This window comes from Spermophilus citellus, assembly GCF_964194105.1.
Source record: "Spermophilus citellus genome assembly, chromosome: 2".
Lineage (NCBI taxonomy): Eukaryota > Metazoa > Chordata > Mammalia > Rodentia > Sciuridae > Spermophilus > Spermophilus citellus.
Genome location: NC_138183.1, coordinates 27,781,387 through 27,807,315, shown reverse-complemented (window position 1 = coordinate 27,807,315; position 25,929 = coordinate 27,781,387). Strand labels below are relative to the sequence as shown.

Genomic DNA, 25,929 nt, shown 5'->3' with positions numbered 1-25,929 from the left:
CAGTCATGTATAAATTTTCAGGGGGCAGGATCATGCTCCATTTATCTCTGAATATCCAGGTCCTCATATAGGAGCTCACAATGTAGATATCTATAACTGTTTTTTTTTTTTTTTGAAAAAAATGATAGACTGGATTTCCCTATTCATCTCTGTTGCCACTTAATAATTTCTCATGCTCTCAACACATTTTGTCCTCAATTCTGTATCCATGTGAGTTGCCACCAGCAGGTAAATTGTTTAGCTTCAATCCAACCAGAATTGCTCTGAAATCAGTTCTTTTTTATTCATCTCTAAATAATTCATCCTATTCACTCATTTATCTCCCTTATACACACTCTCCAAGTGATTATTCATACCTTTTCTTCCCTTAAGCCCTCTTGTTCATCCTCTTTGCTAACCTAATACCCTACAGAGAAAATTGAAACCATCTGGTAAGAGCTCCCATCTGAGTTCTTATTTTCAGGAGAGCATGTCATCTCACTCTCACTTTCTTTCCCTCCAGTTTCTAATGAACAGTTTTCTTTTCTCCTTTATTTAATCATTAATTTTGAAAACTCAAATAATACATACATTATAGGGGTGGGGAGTGAATCCCCCTCCTTCTGAAGCTGACTTTGGCTTTATATGTAATTTTGGCTTCAACCCAACCATGCTTTGTCAGGTAGTGAAGGAAGGGGAGATGGTACAAGTTCAGGCAATTCTTTCTTTCTCTCCTCTCTAATTCTGGTTAGGCCCACCACCTCTGGTCAGTAGTCCACTATCATCCCCATTACTCTAAATTCTGCATCTGAATTTTAGATAATTTAAGCCCAGAGTTTTGTTTCAACTTGTCATTTATTGGTGCCTACTATATACCATGCACTATGCCAGATGCTTTGCGTGTTGTTTTGTTCTTTTCCATTTGCTATCTAAATACTAACCAGTGATTTAGAAATAAATGCATATAACCTATGAATTAGAGGATGACTGCATATTCTCAGTTGGTGCAGATACTAATCATGAGATTCTTATTATCTTTTCCATTATTCTTATTTTTCTTTTGTTTGCATCCCATTTATAGGAGTGAAAAAGCAGTACCATTTGAGAGTACTTCTTTAATGTACTGTATTTTGTAGAATTCTGAGAGGTTTATGAACTGCCATTTGGACATGTTCACTTTTTGATTTTCTGGCTTTTTTGTTTGTTTATTTTAGTACCAGGCATCAAACCCAGGAACACTTAACTACTGAGCACATCCCCATCCCTTTTTAATATTTTATTTAGAGACAGGGTCTTACTGAGTTGCTTAGGGCCTCACTAAGTCACAGGCTGGCTTTGAATTTGCGATCCTCCTGCCTCAGCCTCCGGAGCCACTGAGATTACAGGAATGCACCACAGCATCTGGCCCATGTTCACATTTTGAGTATGACTGTGCAGTTTGATCATTAATGATCATTGCTTTGGCCATTTAAAACTTTGACAAATTATATGATCCATTCAGATAAAAATTTCTTTTTGTGAGAACTAGTAAGACTTTCGGTTATCATTATCCAGTCATTAGGCTTAAAGTCAATATCAATAGAAGATCAGTATATTGCCCTTTTTCTTACCAGTTAGTAACAATATAACTTAAACCACAGAGTTAGCATGGATTCTTTTTGGCACAGTCAATCAAAAGTTTGGACTTGAAAACATTTATAAATGAATAATTATAGCAATTAATTTAATTTCCTCCAGGTCAAAGAAAGCAGGGTAGCAGGGAGACGCTTACATTTGATAATATAATTTAAACTAATTCCTTCCTCCAACAATTAGTATCTATTAAAGATGCCAAAGATGCAAGGTACAGTCCCACATTTAAGGAGCTTGAGGTATAGTAAAGTTAGACTTTCCTTGTCCTCCACAATACCTAGTAGAAGTCTTGCACATAGATGTTCAAAATTAATTCATTTAGCAAATATTTATTGTGTACCCAGGATGTGCCACTAGTGGTTAACAGGTAATGTCATACCTCAGCTAGCTAGTAGATGGTACTTTTTGGAAATTACAAGTATGTCTAGATTTGGGGGGTTACTAGAAATTGAAATTAGGAAAATTGTCTCCTGTTCTTCCAGCATGTAAATATATAGTTTTCTAATTAGAGGATGAGAGATTAAATTCATTGGACATCACAAAGCAATAGAATTTGTTTTTCATAATGAAAACTGATCTGCATTGAGATGTTTTTATACTCATTGAAAATTTTCTCCATCATATTTCAAGGACTATATCTTTTGCCTAATTTTAATGTATTATGCATTTGTGATAGCAATTTAAACATAATTTTATGGCCCAAAAAATAGCCCCCAATACATTAGCTCTTCTTTATATATTTTTATATCAAGTAATTTGGTGTTTAAACCATTGGTTCACAACTAAGAGTGCCTCTGCCTGCCCAAAAACATTTGGCAATGTTTAGAGAGATTTTTGGTTGTCAGAACTGGGCAAGGGTTATCTAGAGGATAGAGATCTGTCAAACACTAGTGACACACACATACTAGGCATACATATTTGCTGAGTGAATTAATGCACAGGACAGCCCCCTATAATCAAGCATTGGATCAGGATGTCTGTTTTTATTAAATAAAAGGCATTGGAGTGTTACTTATGTACCAATAGATGGGATCGCAGATATTTCAAAAGCACCAGGTCCCAGTTCTCAAAGAGTGTACTCTAAAAATGGAGATGATAGGTAAACAAAAACAAAGTACAAAATAATATGCTATGTTTTTTAATAGCGCTAAGTGGCAAATAGCTTTGTTGGGTGGGTCAGAGAAAGCTTGACAGAGAAGGTGAAGTGTGAGTGAGTACTGTGTAGGAGCTCTGCTCAAACTTTTAGCACTCACTCAGATGTTGTTCCTAGAAGGACAGAGCAAGCCGAAGGAATAGCATGTTAAAAGGTCAGGAAGCCTGATAAACAGAAAGAATTGATTATATGCCTTTCATTGTATTGAGGTGAGCCTGGAGTTTTAGCTAGAATCCTGCTTTAGGAGGCCTTGAATCCAAGAAGTGTGGACTTTATCCTGAGGATAGGACTATAACAGAAGGGATCTGCAATTTTTGAAGACCATTCTGAAGGTCATATGCATAAAAAGGGAGATGAGAATCCCTTTTGGGAGAGGATTTAAACTGACCTACCCTGATCAAGATGATCTGAGATTCTATAGGAAGGTCTGATCAAGCACCTTGAATGGTATGGGAAGGTGATAGGTAAAGAAGAGGACATGTGACTTGCAAATTTTACCTTGGGGACTTCAAACCATTAACCAGGATAGAAAATATACAGGAGGAGAGTGAGTGATTGAAGTAATTTTTTTGCAAACATATTATTTTTGAAGTATCTGTGGAACATGTTTTTGTGGTTTGTTTTCCTAAGAACTTAATATTTGTTTGATTTTGATTATTAGGAATGACACAAAAGAAGCATAGTGACCTAAGAGTAAAGAATTCTGTTTCTAAATATGCCAGTGATTGCTTGTAAGGCCATGAATGTATTACTTATTTTTTTTCTCTGCATCTGTAAGTTTTGGAGTGTAGTGATAAAAATGTACCTTTTAGGAGAGTTGATATAATTGATATTGAGCTGGAAAATAAATAATTAAATGTTATAAGCCATTTGAAAATTATAGTATTTAAACATTCTGAAGATCCTAGTAGCCATTTGCCATGATAAATATTTGTATACCCAAGTTGGGTTCCTAAGATCTCTCATTTTGATAGCCTTTGAATAACATTGGCTAAATTACCTGGATTGCCTAGATAAGCCTTTGTTTTTTAGTTTTTTTTTAATTTTTCATTACTCAAGTATGATTTTTACTTAACTTTTGCATCTGAAGGAAAACTTCACGTCTTACTTTTTATGTCCAAACCTCTCGTGCTAAGTGTTGTTTATACTTTCACTGTAAAAAAGTAAATGATACTACCTTTAAAATGTTCACTGAATATGCATTAGCTGATAAACATGAAAAGAAAAACAATTTAAAATATTTGTCATTACCATTTTAATGTTCTTCCTCCTCTGTTCATCAACTGTTTGAGCAGGAAAACAGCAAAATGACTCTTCTGGTTGTTACTACCAACACATTGAAAAGATCTTTTTCCTTAAACCTATTTAGTACAGGATCTGCTTAGTACTGGCCTGTGTCCCAGAAGACCATCAGAGATAAGGCTATTATCTTTTTATTGAGTATTATCCTGGGAAAGTATTTATAAAATTGAACTCTGTGGCACCTGCTGACCTCTTTTCTAAATGAAAAAGGGTGGGGATGGAAATTGTGTTCAATGAATTTAGATGAAGCAGTATGTTTAGCAGCACTGACAACAGAGTGCTTTAGTTAGTGCCTTTTATACCGTGCAAATTGATTCCATCTTGGACTCTGAAAGAAATAAGTTGACAATTCATATCAAGAAGTTGACAGTCACATTCAGGGCTCTGCAGTTATTGGCATGGTTGCTATTTTTTCATAAGCAGTTCTAAAATAGAACTCACAGCTATTTTAGGATTAATTTAAAGTGTTTGCTTGCCATTGCTGTCATGTTTTTCTAAAATTGCTATAAATAAAATCTAGTGGTATTATCTTCAAACCTAAGAGAATATTTTTGGAAGACTTAAATATTTAAAAACAATTTTCATCCTTAATGTTTTTCTTTTCCTTTTCTCTTCCTCCCCTTCCCTTCTTTTTCCTTGTTTTCTTCCTTCTTTCCTTCCTCTGTCTCATGGTGATGGAGATAGAAACGAGGTCCTCATATATGTTAGGCATATGCTATGCTATTGAGCCACACCCCAGTTCATGTGCTTAACTTAAAAAAAAAATTGTCATTAAAATGAAAAAGAACAGTTTAAAAAAAAATTTAAACCTAGTCTCCTATGAAATCTTATCAAAATCTAAAAATGTGTGAAGAACAGTGCTATGTAACTTTCAAGTATCACTCTAAAAATACTATTGTGGCTTGCCATGGTGATACATGCCTATAATCCCAACGACTCAGGAAGTCTGAAGTAGGAGGGTTGCAAATTCAAGGCCAACCTCAGCAATTTAGTGAGACTATCCAAAAATAAAAGGACTGAGGCCTGGCTCAGTGGTAAAGGACCTCAGGGTTCAATTCCCAGTATGTTTAAATGTGTGTGTGTGTGTGTGTGTGTGTGTACACATATATATGTGTGTGTGTGTGTGTATATATATATATATATATATATATATATATACATATATATATGTATATTGCATTGTCAAATTACTTGGATTATATTTGTATAAAATATATGCTACATATATTTATGTAAATGTACAATTATGGCCCACATATTTAAACACTTAGGCCCACATATTTAAACACTGATTTGAGGCAGCTGAGTTAAATGGTGGTTTATGACTTTTTGAAAATTATTTTCATTGGTCAGATAAGAAATAACTTAAATAAACTCACTCCCAACTTTGTTGTCCCAGCATACCAGGCTGAGTTCATTTTTCTGTCTTCCTTTCCATTTCCTTCTCATGCTTACATGCCTTTTCCATTAATTAATTCAGTGACGAAGTCTGCCATGTTTGCCTCATATTTTAAGTGTCTTCCATGGTGGTAACAGTGTGAAGTCCATTATCACTATAATGCGAATGCATATTTATTCTGTTTATATTTAATAATAAGGCATTAGTTCAAATTAGAAATCTGACAGGAACTTCAGTTAATCAGATATAACCTGTTGTGTAATAGAATGCAGTAGATCATTGGCATCTTTAAGGCTGGAATGTAAATCTCCTCGCCTACCAACACCTATTGTGCAGTGACCCTTCCAGGATCCCAGTCACTTCATTATAGAACTAGCAGGTCAGTAAAATAATGCATGCCAGATCTGCTGGACTGTATCCATCTGAATTTTTAGTACTGCTTAGATATGTATTAGCCAAATAATCAGAAAAATATATGGTTCTTTGTTTAACCAATCTTTGGTTAGATTTAAGTTATCTTAAACTATCTGAAAACTAGGGGTTTCTTATAAATTTATCAGTTTTATCAATTGTTCAGTTTATTTACAGTTAGGAGTATTTCCTGAAATAAGAAAAAGTAATGTATTATCTGAGTGTATGTGCTTTATGCAGTAATTTTAAATATGTAGTAGTGGGAAGCATAGGAACAGAGAATGTTTGCAGTTGAGAGATGTGGTATTTTGTCCCAACTCTATCACTTACTAGCTCTGTGTTCTTGGGCAGGTTATTTACCTTATGTCCTAGCCTCTATTTTTATGGTAACGGTGCATACATGTATGTCATCTTGTATAGAACCTGACATGGGGCAGATATTCAATAGAAGTAGTTCTAGTACTTATAGTTATAATCTTCAATATTAATTAAAATTTGTACAATTAATTACATTATCAGTAATAAGAGTTTTAAATGATTGAGGGCTAATGATATAGATCAAATCAGATGCTTATGAATTCTATAATGTTTGAAAGTTATATATAAGAGTATTAACATCTAAAATTTAAAAAAAAATCAGAAGATAATTTGTCTAGATTCTGTTCTGCCAGTTAACATGTAACTTTTCTTTCAACAGGCTCAGCACTATGTAGCTACAACCTAAAGCCTTCTGAATATACTACATCTTCAAAATCATCTGTTCTTTGCCCCAAACTTCCAGTTCCAGCGAGGTAAATTTTATTGCAAAGCTGTTAACTTGTGACTTGTTTTTATAGGTAAATTTCACATTGTATGTGTTATTCTGAGAAAGGAGTTACTTTGATAATTTGTTCTAGTACTTTTACCACAAAATTTTAGAAATAGGAAAAGATATAAAAACATGTATTTATCTTTAGAAAAATGCACACCCAAACAACTTTTCTTGTTCTGTTATTTTACATTTCTTTAGAACCTTACTTTTTTTTAAATTTTCATACCATAATTTTCAAATACACAAAACTGCTGAATCATTCTCAAATTTGCAACAGACTTAGAAACCAAGTCTCACAGTCTCCAGAGATCCTTCGAGGTTAATCCTAGTATTACTTCCTGGGATTGCTTTTTAATTTACTTTGTAAATTTAAAAAGCATGCCAGTGACTATTCTCCATACATTGTTTGAAGTTATATCCTTTATGTGCATTCACTGTCTTAGGCTGTTTGCCATGTCTTATTCAATAAACATTTATTATTAAGTACCTGCCACATGTGATGGATATAACAGTGATCTCACAGTAGTTAAAGTGAAAGTAAATTTTTAAATTTAAAGTAGATGTAAAAAAACAATTCTCAAGCATTGTAGACTATATCCCCAGAATTATGTTTGTACGTTTATGGAGGTATATACATGTATGTGTATATACATATATGTGAACACTTGCAAGTATGTCTGATGTTGAGAACCATAGTGTGCACTGCTGACAGAATGGCATGAGAAAACTTCTCGGGGGGAAACTGACTCTAAGCCACCTTTATTATATCTTAATATATTATAGAGAACAACTGAGTAAAAAATTTTGAGATTTGAAACATGAAAGCAGATCATGTCTACATTTTTTAGGAATATTTATGGCTATAACGTGTGCTTTATTAACTTGAATTTGAAATTTTCTGTTAGTAGGAAAGGGATATATCAGTTAAATTGATTTCTAGCTCTTTTAGTCTTGTGAAGTTGCTATTGAAAATCAAAATTTATAGCCTATAGATATAAAAGTAAAGGGACTATTTTAAGAGATATTCAGTAAAAGGAACCTAAAAATTATGGCCTTGAATTGACAGGTAAGGAGGTCGAACTCATAAAAATTAAGGATATGAGGAAGGCTGCCGCAGTGAAGCAAAGGAGATCCTTTAAATACAGTTACTGGAGAACATTTATTGATATAAAAACAAGAAAAGCCCTATACACTTATCTACCTAATTGCTATAGTTTGTTTTATCTATACTTTAAGTATAGAGTCTTTCTTTCAAGGCCAAAACACACTGAGGTAGAATAATCAGAAAGCCTGGATATGGAAAGAAGGTTGCTCTGCTCCTGGGTCATTGTGGGAGGGCCAGGATGGGTGGCTGGGCTCATACTGCAAATCCTCCCCAACTTGGATCTCTGACTCCCCTGTGTTGAGCACTGACTGTTCCTGGTTATCTTGGATATCCCAGTCCTGACTACACACACACTTCTCACAATATCCTCTAGACATTTACTAGAAGGCAAAGGATGGTATCAGGGGTGTTAAGTTTATAGCTGGATGGACCTGGCTTCTAACAGGGTCATTATGTACCTCACTAATCTAAGACAAAATGCTAAACCTGTACTATCTGCAAACTCACTCCCACTGTGTTCAAAGATCCTTATGTTTTACTTAGTACAGTACCTCCCAGTCAAACTAAGCTTGTTGGAAAGTAAAACAGAAGGAAGACAATAGAAGCTTGTAAATATAGAAGTTATTTAGCATTTGGCAAACAAAGTGAAAGGATGAGAGAACAAGATAAATTTGTTTTAATAACAAAATTGGAGACACTACCCCATTCTACACATAGCATTAAGCCACCAAGTCTCCAAAAATGAGTAAGACCAGAACTCTGACCTTCAATTCACAGTCTAGTAATGACTGCATTTTTGTTAACATTTTCTAACACCAGGCAAAACTGGTAAGTAGCCCTCAGCATCTTTCACATCTTACACAGGAACTTGAACTTTGAGTCTAGATCAGTATGGCGGTGAATATCACATCACCATTTTCTATTTGTCATCTCAAACAAGACTCAACCTCTCTAAAAAACCAAGGTTTCTTGTGTGTGAAATGGGAATATTCATACTTGTTCTATAGAGTTGAGACTCAATAAGATAATATACATATCTATTATTGTGCTTGGCACCTTGCTTAGGAAGTATCATTTCTCTCAACTTCCAGAGCCAGCAATAGCTGGTTTAGAGAACACAACCATAAACTAATTTGCAATGAAATTCTAATGAGGCATAATAACCAAAAAATTATCATTCCTAAGAGCAGATGCCTAGATAGACCAATATTTTATCCAAATTCATAACTCTTTTTTTTTAAAGAGAGAGTGAGAGAGGAGAGAGAGAATTTTTAATATTTATTTTTAGTTCTCGGCGGACACAACATCTTTGTTGGTATGTGGTGCTGAGGATCGAACCCAGGCCTCACGCACACCAGGCGAGCGCGCTACCGCTTGAGCCACATCCCCAGCCCAAATTCATAACTCTTTATTGGTGAAATGCCAAGCATGGTAGCAATATGAACAATAGCTATCCTGTTTGTTTGTGATGCTAACTGTTGCAATGCTAACTGTTGCCCACAACCAGAGAAAAACAGCAGAAATAGAAACAGAGTATATAAATTCAGTTTACTCATCATTAGAGTACCTCTGGATGCCAGAAAGGTTATGAGATACTAGGGAATTAATAATATGATATGGAAGCAAAAAATAGACACTCAAGAAAAAATGTTTTTCATATTTTTAAGTAGAAGATTCAAGAGTAAGTTAATATTTACAAATCATCTACTATGTGCCAGCTAATATACTTTCACATGCATTATTTAATTTAACCCTCACAAAAGCCTTTACAGATACTGCCCCTAATTTATAGATAAGGAAATGGAAGATGAGGCCAAAGCCACTTTTTTTGTTGTTGTTGTTGTTGCTGTAAATCAGAGTTTGAATTCAGGATCTTGTAGCATCTATACCATAGTTAAGTGTTTGTTTATTTATTTATTTATTATTTTTTAAGGAGTAGAGGAGTAAAGGAAGGGAAAAAAACAAACAAAATAGAAATGTATGAAAACCACTGACCACTGTTTATTGCCATTAAATTCTTATCTTCTTGACTTATTTACTTCCTGCCTTTTGTATTCTATTATAGGGATCTTAATGGAACCCTTTATTGGTATTATTTCTTAAATAAAATTTTTAGCTAGAAATCATGGGTGGTTGTTTATTTTTAGCCTGAGATTCTAAAATAATTATATGAGGTACAACTCCTACCTTCTTTTGTGAAGCATATGGACAAGAAATAGTAGATACTCTTTGTCCTTATACTTTAGGGAGTTTATTTTCTGTGATAATCTGGACTTAAAGGCAAATGGATGGTATATTTGCCACTGTAAGATACAATTTGCCCATGATGGTTAATTTTTAAAAATCTTTAAAAGATTCATTGTGAATTCATTTTGTTCTTGTTGACTCATGTTTCAATAATGTGAAACAACATCAGTTCCTAATGGGACCTACATTGACTTCTTAAACATTCAGTAGTCTGTGCCTTTGAAAGGTAGAAAAACTTACTGTAAATAGAATACTTTATGTTTTTCCTCTTAATTAAGAAGCAGAAAATGTGTCATTTAGGTTAGACACTAAAGTAGAAATGATCTCATGCACTAAGTTCTCAGCAGTATTATTTCCTCAGAGGTACATGATATGAGCTAATTCATCTTAAATTCATTAAATCAAATGGGATTTAAATGGTAAAATATAAGAGAGACATTTCAATGCCACGATTACTCACTTTTTTTTTTTTAATAAGAAAATAAATCCAGGGACTAAGGGTGTAGTTCAGTGGTAGAGCACATACTTAGCATATATAAGGCCCTGGGTTCGGTTGCCAGCACAGAAAAAAAGAAGAAGAAGAAAAGGAAAAAAATTCTAGTTTCAACATCCCGTGACCTGTAGAGTTGTTTCTTTTTTGGGAAGAAGTGGGAAAAAGAATGACAAACAAGGGAATCTGCTGCTTTTTAGCTAAGCATTTAATTTTCTTTTTGAATAATGTGTTCATATATTCTCTTATCTTTTATTTACCTTCAACTTCTGTTATTTGTTAGGACTAAGAGCAGATTTTTACTATAAAATAAACAAAGCAGTTAATCAGCTTGTGCTAATTTTATATCTTTAAACTTAGAGCCGTCAGATTGAATTGTAGAGTCAAAGATTATTGTTATTTTGCCCCAATTCTTTGAAGGATACTTTAAAAAGCACTCCTTCCAAAAGGTCAAGAGTTTATATACATTTTTAAAATGACTCAAAAGGATAAGTTCTGGGCAGATGTTACTCACCATTTCCTCCTAAAGGAAAAGAATTAGGACTTTGAGAATGCAGTCCTTCCCTTTCAAATCAAGGATCTTCGTCCTGAGTTTGAAAAGCAGAATATACTGGCTCTGCTGCTCCTATATACTTTTAGAGTCATTGGTTTGTAGGTGGTCTCTTTTATGGTGGTGATCTGAAGAGACTTACAGAGTCCTTACTCCTACCCTTTTAGCAAGCAAATGGACAAATGAAGAAGAAATGGAGTAACACACAGCTCTGCAGTGTTAGGAGAATGTGGGCTTTTACAGGTTATCTGACAGGAAAAAGGAAATGAGTGAGTAGGACCAAGAAAATTCGTGGCATTGTCAACAAGAAATAGACAGCAATATCCTTAAGGTAGACATATTTTATATTTGGGGTTGGAGGCAGGTGAGTGAAGCAGAGGCTTCATCAGAGATGATAGGGTAATATAGACCGATGAAGACTTAGATAATTATGGAGCAGAGAAGAGTTTAGTTTTGAAGAGAGAGAGACAAGCTTTAATTAAAAATAGAGTTAGAGAAGTTCTTAAAGGTGTTAACTTTGCAGAGACAACATCAGAAAAGAAAGTCGTGTTACAACAAAGTTGTCAGTAAAGACTTCTACCCCAAATCAGCCTCCATTAACTGAGAAATTTAGGGTCCTTTTTGATTCTTCTAATTAAATATCTTTTTACATCATTAGCAAAACAACTTTTGATCAAAAAACAATGACTTACCTGCCTGTAATTCAAACATTATACAGAATGGTCTGGCTTCCTGCAGTATTTAATAAAATGTCAAATCTTTGGCATTAACTTTCACTAACACCTTTTTGGAGCTACTCACAAATCCACAGCTAAGGACATGAGATAATAAATGAATAAATTACATTGTTACATGATCATTTTTGGATACATTTTATTGAAGCATAACTAAAATAAGGCTAAATCTTTCAGTTATTTTGTTTCATGAGTATAAAAGCATAAGAGATTTCTTATTCTTACTACTGGTGGTGCTCACTCACTATCATTTAGGAAAAAATGATAGGTAGTTATTCTCATTCTTATTTGAAAATTTTTTTTTTATTTGAGGGAGGAAAGAAAGTGTTTTGTTTCAGGTCAGACAAAGTTGTTTTGCTGAGATTGGAAACCTTGGAATTTGATATCCAACCACACAATCATATCCACTAATGGACCCAAATACAGTGCCAGCCAAGAATGAGAACACAGTTACATCATTCTAATAAAAAATCTTATGTCAGACCTGCCAGGGCTAGTTCTATGAACAATTCAAAAACTGTGGTTTCATATTAATTATGGCTTCATTTTAACTTAATTCACCCACTAATGCATATCTGTGCACAGACAATGTACGGGTTCTGTTAGAATCTTGACAAGTCACAATGAAGGTGTATCTATAGTCCTTTGTTTAAAATTCTCTCACTGATTAGATGTGTATTGTCCTCTCAGAAGTTGAAGCAGAACCATGTTATTACAAACCAGATTTATGTCACAGCTCATGCACAGTTGTTTCTTTACAAGTCAAAGCTGTAGTCCATGTAAGCTTGGATTAAATGTTAACTGATTAAATAATTGGTTGTTTTCACAGTTTTTTGAACACATATAATCTTGAATTATTAGTAACATATAAAAAGAAAATAAAATGGCACAGAATTCCAGATGTGTCAGATATTTTTCACTTTTATAATATTATTTTTCTTATCCCATTTTTATTAACTTCATAACTCTTTTATGGAGTGATATCTTGTCACATTAGATATAATTTCCCTTTTGTATTATTAAATTATAAACAGTTCTATACATTAGCTCCCACTGTTATTGTTTTGAGTAGCTGCATATTATGCTGTATGTTGATATGTTGGCATGACTTTGTTTATATAAGAGTTACTGAGGGACCTGGGACTTGGGCTGTAGCTCAGTGGTAGAGTGCTTGCCTAGCACGGTTGAGGCACTGGGTTCAATGCTCAGCACCACATAAAAAGTAAATAAATAAAAATAAAGTTATAAAAATTATATTTAAAAAAGAGTTACTGTGTGCCCTGAACACTTTTATTAATCTGAAATTTTATAATGCTATTTTGTTAGAGAACACATTCTATTAATGGTGGCACATTTCAAGGACAAGCATGTGTGTTTTTTACTTTTAAATTGCTTATGGCCAAAATTCATTTTCAGTTCAATGAAATATATGTCTGTAAGCTTTGTCATCTGCCTCTTGACTGGTAGATGAGGAGTTTTAAGTGGTTTTGCTTCTGGTAGCTCTGTGTGTGTATGTGTATGTGTGCGTTTCTTTTCAGAAGGGGAGGGTAATGTCTTCTGTTGGAACATGCACTCCACCCTCTTTGATAAGGCTTGTGGTAAGATTGCTTCACTACCCATAACAGTCATCTTCATAGCATTAAGCACATAGCTCTTAGCACCCATAATGATGTGTGGAGGGTGGAGTGTATTGCAGCCATATTCACCTTTCATTTGTGTGTTTGATGTGGCATTTATATTAAGTAGGAGTAATTTTTTTTCTGATTTTTTTTTCTTGTGTCACCAGTGCACCTATTCCATTCTTCCATCGCTGTGCTCCTGTGAACATTTCCTGCTATGCCAAGTTTGCAGAGGCCCTGATCACCTTTGTCAGTGACAATAGTGTCTTACACAGGCTGATTAGTGGAGTAATGACCAGCAAAGAAATTATATTGGGACTTTGCTTGTTATCACTAGGTAATTGTTTTTCTCATTATTAGCTATTGCATAATACTGCAGTAGAAGATTGTTCTTTTAGCCAAAATATGAATACAACTGGGGATACTTGTAAAATGTTTCACTTCCCATAATCAAAATAATTGTTTCAGATTATATATAATTATAAACATGTACATAAAAGTATGTATACATGTATATATATCTGAAACTTATTTCCCTTTTTTTCTTTCGTTGGGGAAAACTTATTTTTCCAAACTTCGGTGACTCAGTCTATGACTACCTTTAATGTGATAGCAGGAGGCTTCTTTTAATGAATCAACAACCCTATGTTTTTGGTTATGATTCTAAAAGGTCTAGTTATTTATAAAGAGGCCACCTGTTCTCTTATATATTTACATCTAAGAATATAGATTTCTTACTTTTGAAGTATGTGATTTTCTTTTCATTGCTACAGCTCATAGTATCATTATTGCTGGAAAAACTAGGAAATCTCCACTCGTTAGCCACTGAGTTTCTATCAATAAATAGATAATATAATTAACTAAAAATTTCATTTTCAAGGTGAAAGCTCACTATATTAGTCTAGAACTATATGAGGGCGTATTGGAGTTTATAGACCTTAATAGTTGAGAGAAATAACTGGTAGGAACCAACTATTTCATTATGTAAGTTAAATTAGTATTGATGCCTGTTAATAACAATGGTCACTGAGAAGATACAAGTTTTATTTCCATCTTCCCTGTCATTAGAAAGTTTTTCTTTTTGCTTAGGTAGTACTTGACTCAATTGTAATAATGCTTTCCGTATGAAAATCTAATTCTGTGATATTTGAAGGGCTCCCATCTGTATTTTGTTCCTGTATATTTATTACAAAAGTGAGCACCTTAATAATAGTTCTAGACAGAGATCCTAACCATTTATTTGGCTTTACAAATGGCCCAAAGAAGCTTGACAATTAGTCTAACTTTATGTAAAAACTACCTGGTTTCTAAAACAACTGAATTCATAAAACCAAAAGTAAAATCCGAATCTTAAAAATAGTGACAATAATATTGTGAAGCATCAGAATTCCATTTTTTATTAGAATGATTATCTTTGGAGACTTAATAACATAATATAAACCCAAAATACCTTTGTTCATTTGTTTGTAGATCATTAAAGATATACAAATTATTATTTCAGAAATATATTTCCTTTTCAAGGGTTGAATCATCCCTTTCTTTTTTGAGAATTCTACCTATGATTTTAGCCCATTGGGAGTTTGGGACAGATAAAGGGGTTGGCTAAGTAACTCAAACTAAACTTTGCTCATTTTTGAGGACAGACTTTTAATCAGTTGAGAAATGAGGTCAGAGGGATTTTGGTCTCATTAGTCTTCAGGATATTATCCTGTAGGGTCATACTCTCCCTTGGAGCTCTGGAGTTAAAGATAAAATGCCAGATAAGGATAAAATGCCAGATAGTATTGACTGACCATCAGAGAAGTTGGTCCTAAAATGCACACATCACTCAAGGCAGTATAGCACTAACTTAACTGATTTCTGTCTACATGTGATAATTTTTCTTGTCACCAACATGACATGTCATTCTCTACACTTTGTGTGCTGGCATGTATGTCTGCATGTCTGATGTTTTCCTCCTGGTGAGTCCACAACAGTCTTGTGCTGTTTTTGAGTCACCAATTGCATTTGCATGAATTCTTTTCTGTAGTTTATAAACCCACACAATTAGGTGCCTTTGGTTTCAAATGATGCTATTTAAGTGGTACAAGTAGCAAAATCAAAATGCAAGAGCAGCCAGTTTCCTTTCTTACCTAAATTGTGGTCATGAAGTAGTCAATAGCTACAGATTATTTCCCAGGGGTGGTGGGGAACAACAATTAAAAAGCCTTCTCTTTATATTTTATGTTGTCAAGTAATATTCTGCATATTCTCTATTTATCTTTCCTGCAGTTCTATCCATGATTTTGATGGTGATAATCAGGTATATATCAAGAGTACTTGTGTGGATCTTAACAATTCTGGTCATACTGGGGTCACTTGGTAAGTTATTGATTTTATTGTTTTCATGGTACCTCACTAATTCCATGGTAGCAAATGGAAATATAAAGAAGAAAATAGAAATTTTATTTCTACAGGCTATCTCTTCTTAAAGCTTTTTTTTTTTTTTTTGCCTTATGAATTTCATAACTATCAGGGATTGGGGGGCTGGGGTTGTGGCTCAGTGGTAGACTGCTTGCATTGCACATGTGAGGCACTGAGTTCGATCCTCAGCACCACATAAAAATAAATAAACAAAATAAAGACATCTACAACTAAAAAAAATTTTTTAAATTTCATAACTATATTCCCCTCTTCTTTTCACTGCTGTTACCATTTGAAGTCTAGAACTTTCTCCTGTGTATGTATGTATAGGTAGATATAAATGTGTATACACATACACACACACACACACACACACACATACTCACATCATTTAGGTAAAACTTTTTAGCTGAACATGAAACTCAGACTTTTAGTAAAAATATCTGCCCTCATCTACATTTATAATCCTAACTGCTACCTTTGGTTTTACTGTTGTCATCTGTTTTATGTTTTACTGAAATTTATGCTTTCTTATTTTGTTTTCTCCATCTTTGCTATATGACTGTGTTTTCTCTGATTAACTTCACCCTTTCTTTGGATGATATGTTTTATATTTTTATATTTTTTCTTCTATGATTGGTAACATGTGCTTTCAGAAAAATACTATGTAATCAAGAAATCTATGATTACTAAAGGCTAAAATGTCACATGTTGAGTTTTTCCCTGCCTTTTTAAAATTTAACATAAACTTTTCTTCCTTGTATCTCCTACTCCCTTCTACTTATGCCTACTTTTTAGTCTTGTCAAGTAATCTGAGCTTTTGTATTCAAGTCATTATTACAGTTAAAATATGATTTTCACCATTTTTATTTTAAAAAATTATTTACATTTGCATTGAAAAGTTTCAGAAATATATTCATATTTAAGTCTTCCTGGACTAGTTTTAGGAACTACTGGTCCTGTTTGCATACACCTTAATTCTTGGATTCTTAACTTTTAATTCATCTTTATATTGACTGGAATTCAAGTAATCTATTTATGGAGGACTTGTGGGCTATATATTTCTCAGTTCTTGTTTCTTTAAGATTGCCTTTTCCTTCACATGTGAATTTTGAGTTTGTTTGGTGTAAAATTCTTCAGGCACAATATTGTATCTGTACTTTCATTTCAGAAACGAACTCAGAGACCAGTCTCAATTTTTTTCCTTTACTCATTGCAGGCTTCACCTACCTAGATGTTTATTTGATTTTAATGTAGCCTTATAATTTAAAGATGGTTCTGATCCTGGATCTCAAGTTGTCCATAATCTTTTGGGGGAGGATCTTTTTCCAATCTGAAATTTTTTCTTCATCTTTATATTTGATTACCATTTTTGTTTCAGCGGCTTTTTTCTTAAAGTAGTTGTTATTCTTCAACCATTGTCTTCCACATTATCATTTCAATGTTTTTATCATATTCTTTTATATTCAGGAGAGTTCTTCAAGTTTGTTTTCACATTACTGACTTAGTTTTCCACATTATCAGTTCTGTCCCTGGCTTCCTACAATGAGGATCTGAATTTTGTTGTTCCAGTTTTGTTGTATTTGTAGTTCTTCCATCTCTACCACATTTGGTTTCATTTCCGTTTACAGCTGTAGTATCTAATTCTGTATTTACATGAACAGGTTTTATAATAAATCTTAATTTTGAATCATAGCTCTGCCATTTCCTACATACGTAACATTTGGCACATTATTTAACTTTACTAGATTTCAGTTTCATCATTTGTAGACTTAATAATAACTACTTAACAGTACTGTGGTTAAATAAGGTGATAACCATAAAGTGATTAGCTCACTTTTTAGCACCAATCTAAGCATTTGGTGAACATCCCCATGGCTATAGTGAACAACGTCCCCATCCTCCTTGACATAATCATCGTTATCTCATCTGTTTTCCTTGAACTTCAGCTTTCCCCATAACTTTTTATTTCAGTTTATAGAGAACACATTTCCTTCCATTTTTTGAATATGTTACATAGTTTTCTACACAATTTTCTTGAATCTGCAGGATTTCAGAGGGGAAGAATTTTTTTTTTTCACAGACTCCTAATTGTTTTGAATTCTTTATATCTTCAACAGAAGAAAAGTTCATGCTTGGTATTTGTCAACAGGACTGGGTTTTCCCTTTGGCTTATTAATTATTTATGTGAATCCAGATGCAGGAAGGTCGATGTGCATGGAGCTTAGCCCAGTTTTTTTGTATCTCCTTGGCATTTATCTTATCCAACGTAAGCTCACAGCTCTGCACTGAATCTTCCTTCCTAATTGTGGCCTACAAGGCCTTTCCGGGTGGTCCAGTTCCCTGCCACCTCTCTGCCCACATCTCTATCACTTTCCCCCTTGCTCACTGCAGATGTCACAGTGGTCTCCTCCTTTCTCTATACTAGCCATGGTCCACCTCAGCATCCTAGAACTTTGCCTGACACATTTTTTCCTTAGATAATTTCATAGATTGTGTTCTCTCTCTCTCCTCAGGCTTTCAATTCTCTTATGCAGACATCACCTTCCAGTGAGACCTTGCTTACTAGTGTTATATAAAATTGCAGTGCCCTCCCAACACAAGCACTATCCTTCTTTTACCAAATTTTTTCCCTTAGACTCAATATACTGTGTTATCACTTGTTTCCTTATTTTTTGTTTCCCTGTTACTATATAAGCTCATGAGCAATGAGAGTGGAGACTTGGTTTTATTTACTCCTCCATCCCCAGATAGAACAGTAAGTGCTTTAGGCTCTCAAAATATCTGCTGAATGGATTGAATGATGGTATATAATTCAGCTTTCTTATATAGAGTTGGGCTTGCCTCCCCCTTCAGTCTGGTTCTCTGATCAATGAGACAGCATTGGAGATGAAATAAATACTTATCCCTGACTCCCACTGCTATCAGATATTTCCTGTTTTTGCCTTTATCCTTGGTAGGAACTATTCCTTTGATCTTCATTTATTCATTGTGCAAACATTGACACAGAATCAGTGGTACGACTATGTTTCTATCGGCACTAGGCACGAGGGTTACTATTTACTTTCAGAGGTACCTGTTAACTGGCTGTCTCTCAGCGTCAAAGTCAATGATAAATATATTGGAGGTAGTTTATTTGATACACTGAAAGATTTGTAAATGCTTAATGTGAAAGACAATCATGGAATAATTGGTATTTCCCTAAAGCTGGCAAAAAGTAAGAGCCATATATTTCCCTGTTTAATGATTTGCCATAGTATCAGTCCCATGATGATATGCAGGAAAGGTCCAGAATATTGAGGATTTATGTCACAGATTTTCTTTTGCTCATTATTGCAAAAAAAAAAAAATTTTTTTTTTCTCCAGGTGGCACAGGTGTACTATGGTGGCTATATGCAAAACAAAGAAGGTCTCCCAAAGAAACTGTTATTCCTGAACAGCTTCAGATAGCTGAAGACAATCTTCGGGCGCTCCTCATCTACGCCATTTCAGCTACAGTGTTCACCGTGAGTACAGGCTCAGGTGTATCTTTCAGTTCTGTTTTTAATAGCAGGTTATCATCAATGAAGCAGAAACTCACCTCTAGCCTTTGCAGTCCTAACCCTGATTGCCATTAGATGAAACTTTTGTCCCACAGTATACAAAATGCTCTCAAGTCTGCCGGAGGCTTCCCTAATTAACGAATGTTCTTTTGATCAACATTTTCCTCTATCCTGTCTGCTTTTTGAGAGATTTCCACTTGGAATTTTTACATTATCACTTGCTAAGAACATATTTATTATAGTCATAATGTACTTTCTAAAAACCAGTTCTCTTAATGGTATAATAGTATGTTGAGAAATATATCACTATTTACTTGTTCATGAATTATTTTTCCATTTTTTCCTTTCAAACCTATCTTTTAATGATGTATATTATATCAAAAATATAGGTGAGATTCACTGCTTAGGTGTTACACAGTAAAATTATAAATTATCATGTGGTTAAATAATCTATCTTGTATCTTTAGTTCACTGTTATCTCCTTTCTGAAGAAGGGGGTGGGAGCAATCTATACATTTCTAGGAGCAATCCCAAGCATTTTATGAGCATCAAAAACAAAAAAATAAAGCCACCATAGAACTGTTGTACCAAAAGATAACTTTGTAGTCATGATTTAAGTACAGTTCTGTGTGCTAGCTACTAGGGATAGGGATAGGAGGGGAAGGAGGCAAAGGGTGAATCTGCTGGGACTCTACTCTTTTTTTTAATATTTATTTTTTAGGTATAGATGGACACAACTCAATGCCTTTAATTTTTTATGTGGTGCTGAGGATCGAACCTGGGTCCTGCCCGTGCGAGGCAAGCACTCTACCGCTGAGCCACAATCCCAGCCCCTGGGACTCCACTCTTAAGGAGCTCTTGGTCCAGTAACAGACATGAGATACAAATAAATATCTCCCAGGCTTTTAGGGTGATGGCATATTGTCCTCTCACCCTTTCTCAGAGTGACAAGAATATACCTATTCAAATGAAGAGTCTCATCTTGACTAATAAATAAACCCATTTTGATGGTAATGAATGGTAAAGGGAAAGGTAGAGGAACTCTTGGCTTTAATAAATTGAGAAATTTCCTATGGTTAGCTTTAAAGGACACTTTGTAACCATAATACAATTGAGAACCATTACTACTTCAAGAGAGATCCCAATTTAAAGTATTCTTGGGATTCAGAAAATGATACTTCCAGGTTTAGGGTTAATGATACTCCCAGGGTTGAACTAAACACTTTCCATTTGTTTCCACTGCAAAATAGTAACTGGACCTTTCCCTCCCTTCTTCCCATTCAGGTTATCTTGTTCCTGATAATGCTGGTTATGCGTAAACGTGTTGCTCTCACCATCGCCTTGTTCCACGTGGCTGGCAAGGTCTTCATTCACCTGCCCCTACTGGTCTTCCAGCCCTTTTGGACTTTCTTTGCTCTTGTCTTGTTTTGGGCATACTGGATCATGACACTTCTTTTTCTTGGCACCACTGGTAAGAAGATGTGCTGCTTCTTTCTCTTAGAGATAAATCTAATTTGCATTCAAATATTCTAAAACATCGGATTGAGATGAGAGTGTAGCTCAATGATGGAGCACTTTCCTTGCCTGTATCCAGCCCTGGGGATTCAATACCCAGCAAGACACACACACACACACACACACACACACATACAATCAGAGAGAGGACTATTTGTAAGTTTGCTGTTAAAGGTCCAATAACCAATAGCAGTGGTATTGGCTCTTCAGTAATCTACTTCTTATTTGTGGTTTTTAGAGCAACCTAGCAGTGTGGGTCTAGACCAGGTAAAGTATAAAATTGCAGCCTAATTTTAAGATGCTCAAGGATTTGAAGTGAGTTCTATACTGGCTCAGCTATCTGGATCCATTCTGAAACAAACTAATGAGTGCAGCACCTCTCTAGAGTTGCTTAAAAGCCCAGTTAGTGCCAAAGACCAACTTGCTCTTTGAGATTTCCAAGTTTGGAAATATCCTGAATCTAACTAGGGCTCCTGCAGATGATACGGTTCATAATTAGACTCTCCAACTTGCTGGTAGCTTTATTTAATATCAAAGGCTAAACCTACATAGAATTAATTATGAGGAGCAGTGTGGGGATAATAAACTTGTGTGCAACTTCTCTTTTCATTCACCACAAGGAATATAATCTTAATTTCTAAACTTAGTTAATAATTTAGATCTATAGCTACTATAAAAGTCCTAGCTCTGAAAACATTTGAAGTGTTTGAAAATTCATGCCTAAATAACAGATAATGTAATAAATAACAACTATATTCAAATAGAACAACTTTGAAAAGCTTTATATGGTACCTTTGAGGAAATCAAAATGCTTAATTATGTGTTTAATTTCACAACCTTTTAAAGTAATCGTTACTTTTGTCTCTTAATGAAATAGCAGTAGAAGCATGAAGTTTGTGGATTGGGGTAGGGATCTATTGTTGGAAATGAGATAAACTTATATTTAATAGCCACATTTTTTGGTTTGTACTTCATATGCCACCTCTTTCCTTCCTTGACATTTTCCCAGGCAGTGCTGTTCAGAACGAACAAGGCTTTGTGGAGTTCAGAATTTCTGGGCCTCTGCAGTACATGTGGTGGTACCATGTGGTGGGCCTGATTTGGATCAGTGAATTTATTCTAGCATGTCAGCAAATGACTGTGGCAGGAGCTGTGGTGACATACTATTTTACTAGGTGAGAATTTGTACTTGGAAAACTTGGGTTCACCTAAGTGCTCACGTCTGCGGTGGGGAGGAAAAGGGAACAGGGCTACTTTCACTTCTTTAAAAAAATTAACTGGATATGAATATGACAGTGTTGTAGCTGATAATTCTGGGAGGTAGGAAAGTAGAAGGCTATTATTTTATTTTTTACCCTTTTCTATAATTGTCTCAGTTTATCAGAACAGCAGGTCAGGATATAATATAGTTTAAAAAAAGTGAACTTTGTAATAATACAAAATGTACTTTTGTTTTATATAAATGTCCACCAAAGGACTTGTAATTTGTTTGAGTCAGAAGTGTTGTAAGTCCCCTTTGCTGACTTCAGAGATGAGTATTAAAGCTATAATCTTCACAGTTTTTTATTAAAATGAGGTACCAGATCTATGTTAAACATCTTTTAAAATTCCATTTTCTTATTATATAATTAACTCCTTCAGAATTCATTAATAAAAGCTTTGAAAACATAGTTTTATTTAACTTAAAGTCATAGAGCATAAGAACCACATGAAACTAGCATAAGGAAATGAAACATTAATTTTACCTGATGCATCTATAGCATTTGCATTAGGAAAATATTACTTTGCCATTTTGTCATAAAGCTGGAATAAGAATAATGAACTGACTTTTCACTGCATTGAGCTTTAAACCATGCTTGTGTTATCACCCTGGTCTGAGCCTTGTTTTAATTATCTTTTTGGTCATTAAAATAGGGATAAAAGGAACTTGCCATTTACACCTATTCTGGCATCAGTGAATCGCCTTATCCGTTATCACTTGGGTACTGTGGCAAAAGGATCTTTCATTATTACACTAGTCAAAATTCCACGAATGATCCTTATGTACATTCACAGTCAGCTGAAAGGAAAGGTAAGGGGAAAATGTTTTTTCTATGGGCACGTGCCGCACTTCACCTCTCCAGTTAAAGCACCCAACAATGCTAAAAGTTGTGTGTGACTGTTTTCTTTAGAGTCTTCACACAGTGGAATCTAGTTCTTCCTCCTTGTTTCCCTTCATGCACTCTGTATGCTCTGGCAAAATTCATCAAATCACTGGTCATCAGACACATCCTGTGCTGCTCTTGTGTTGACTCATTCACTTTCCTCCTTAGATCTTCCCTTTCCGTTTTTTTGTTTGTTTGTTTTGGGTACCAGATATTGAATTCAGGGGCACTCAACCACTGAGCCACATCCCCAGCCATATTTTGTATTTTCTTTAGAGACAGAGGTCACTGAGTTGCTTAGCACCTTGCTTTTGCTGAAGCTGGCTTTGAACTCATGACCTTCCTGCCTCAGCCTCCCAAGCCACTGGGATGACAGGTGTGCACCACCGTGCCTGGCTCCCAGCCCCTTGATTTGTTTGTTTGTTTTTTAGTTTGTTTTTGAGATAGTATCTTGCTAAATTGGTTAGAGTATTGCCAAGTTACTGAGGCTGGCTTCGAACTTGGAATTCTGCTGACTCAGCCTCCCAAGCCACCAGGATTACAGGTCCTGTTTTTCTTTTTAATTTTTTTATGAGGTATAGTGTGGTCCTTTGATACATTTATACATTGTATAATATGCATGTCCGTGTGTTCAGCATATTTGTCACCTCATATGTTTATTGTATAGTAAGAACTTTCAAAATCATCTCTTCTAGCTGTTTTGAAATATCCCATATGGTATTGTTAACTATTGTCTCCCTGCTATATAGTAGAATACTAGAAGCTGGTCCTTCTATCCAACAGTAACTTTATACCTACTGATCAACGCTACTAGAAGGAGGAAACAGGAGATGCCCATGACATTGGTCTGGGCAAGAATTTGTTAGATAAGGCCCCAAAAGCAAAAATTAACAAATGGGATTACCACAAACTACAAAAGCTTCTGCACAGCAAAGGAAACACAATAGAATGAAGAGACAGTCTACAGAATAGGATGAAATATTTGTAAACTGTACATCTGACAATGGGTTAATATCCAGAATATATAAGGAATTCCCTATCGTTAACTGAGAAAATAGCATGCAATTCAACATAGTTTTGCTCAAATGCCACCTCTCCCTGGAAGCCTTTCCTGATTGTCTATTCTCTCAATCTCCCATGAAATATCCATATTCCTTCCCTCCCCCCCCCCTCCATTTTCCACTGTAACACTTAGTATTTTTACCTTATTCTGTTTCTAATCTTTTATGTTTAGTGTTTTCTTCTCCTAGTAGATTATAAGTCCCTGGTAGTTTTCCATACGTCACTGTATCATATATGCAATGAGGACTACATAAATGTTGAATTAATTAAAAACAATTCAGCCATTCTGTTTTAAAGAAGAAAAGGGTAGATGTGGAGGCTTTGAAGTTAATTTGTAATTCTTAAATTTTATTTACATTTATTTTTCTAACATTTGAAGTCTTCTATATGATGGTTTGGTTGTTTTATTTTTTAATTATTTCACTTTTCTCCCTCTGTCCAGGAAAATGCTTGTGCACGATGTATACTGAAGTCTTGCATTTGTTGCCTTTGGTGTCTTGAAAAGTGCCTAAATTATTTAAATCAGGTAAAATATTTTAAATCTTTCACTTTCAAAAGTAGATTGTTGTTTCTGCTCCCAAGATTAAATGATTGAACTTAACTGAAAGATGTTGTATTTTTGTGGTATTATATTGTACATGTTACTTGATCAAATATAGACATACTTGAATCCTGTTCTTCTTTTTTTATATTACTATGTGTTCTTACCAGATTCATTATTATATTAATCTTAATTTCGTTTATGAATAAAATGTCATTACGTTTTTTTTCTGAGACATTTATCTCTTAACAATTCACATGCTTTTTAAATTTTATTTAAGAATCTTTACTCTGTCATTCTTGAATTATTTTAAATGTTGTTTGAAAACTTTAGTTTAATGTAAAGCTATTGAGACATTTGTTTCTTTTTTGCAATTATCTACTATCATTCAAAACCAGTGTGTTGTCTGTTGTTCCTTTTTTTTTTTTTTTTTTTTTTTTTTTTTTGTTCCAACTGCTAAGCACTGTGATGTTTACCAGAGAAATATTGTCAAAGAAGTGCTGTTTCTAAGGTTGAGTGGAATTGATACTTATGGGACACTTACAGTTCTTGGGAGACAAGGTTGACTCTCTGTCATTCTATATTTGAGCATGTAGGATTAGCTGTGGAATACTCCCCTCTCCCTCCCTCCCTGTCTCTCTCTCTCTCTGTCTTTCCCATTCCCTAAAAATCAATTCTAATGTATTGATGTCCTCATCTAATAAGCCAAAGACAAAATTGACTTTCTCACCATTTACCTCTAATGATTGATTTTCCCACCACTTAGCTCTAGCATTGCACTTTCTATTCACTCCAGGATAGCTGAAAGGATGCCAGTCCTGGGGCCCTGGTATTGAGCATGCCTGGACTTTGCTTTATTGGGCTGTATGGTTAATACAAGAACATAGGTATGACATTTTATTAGCAAAATACATATTTTGCTGATTATAATATTTCTATGGATGTACAAGAGTTTGTAAGCTCATTTTAAAATAATAGTAACACCCATAACAACCTGAAAAATTATTCTTTGAAGTTTGGTTTGAGGCCAAGTTATTCTTATCAAAAATATCCTTATCAAAAACTTGATGGATTCACTAAAAATCATCATCACTACAATTCCTGCCTCCTTGGCTCAGTTCCTACCACCTTTCCCAGGCACCCTTTGCTTTTGCAGTTTCTCAGATGTGCCTGGAATGAATTCCTTCCAACAGCTGATCAGCTCCTACTGAGCTTTAATGATTATGCCTGAGCAACACCTCCAAGAAGCTTTCCCTCATCACCCAGCCCCTCCACAGCTTCCAAGACACC

The 25,929-nt window shown here is 34.7% G+C and overlaps 1 protein-coding gene across 4 annotated transcripts in view; it reads left to right on the top strand.

Annotated features, from left to right (window-relative positions):
* Window positions 1–25,929, top strand: part of SLC44A1 (solute carrier family 44 member 1) — a 184,822-nt gene that overhangs the window by 88,154 nt on the left and 70,739 nt on the right. For all 4 annotated transcript variants that reach the window (XM_081278636.1, XM_081278635.1, XM_081278634.1 and 1 more), the window contains exons 5-12: window positions 6,574–6,667; window positions 13,600–13,769; window positions 15,704–15,793; window positions 19,202–19,341; window positions 20,662–20,848; window positions 21,902–22,067; window positions 22,807–22,963; window positions 24,541–24,624. In XM_081278636.1, the coding sequence (XP_081134762.1) occupies window positions 6,574–6,667; window positions 13,600–13,769; window positions 15,704–15,793; window positions 19,202–19,341; window positions 20,662–20,848; window positions 21,902–22,067; window positions 22,807–22,963; window positions 24,541–24,624 (1,088 nt within the window). The remainder of the gene's footprint in view (window positions 1–6,573; window positions 6,668–13,599; window positions 13,770–15,703; window positions 15,794–19,201; window positions 19,342–20,661; window positions 20,849–21,901; window positions 22,068–22,806; window positions 22,964–24,540; window positions 24,625–25,929) is intronic.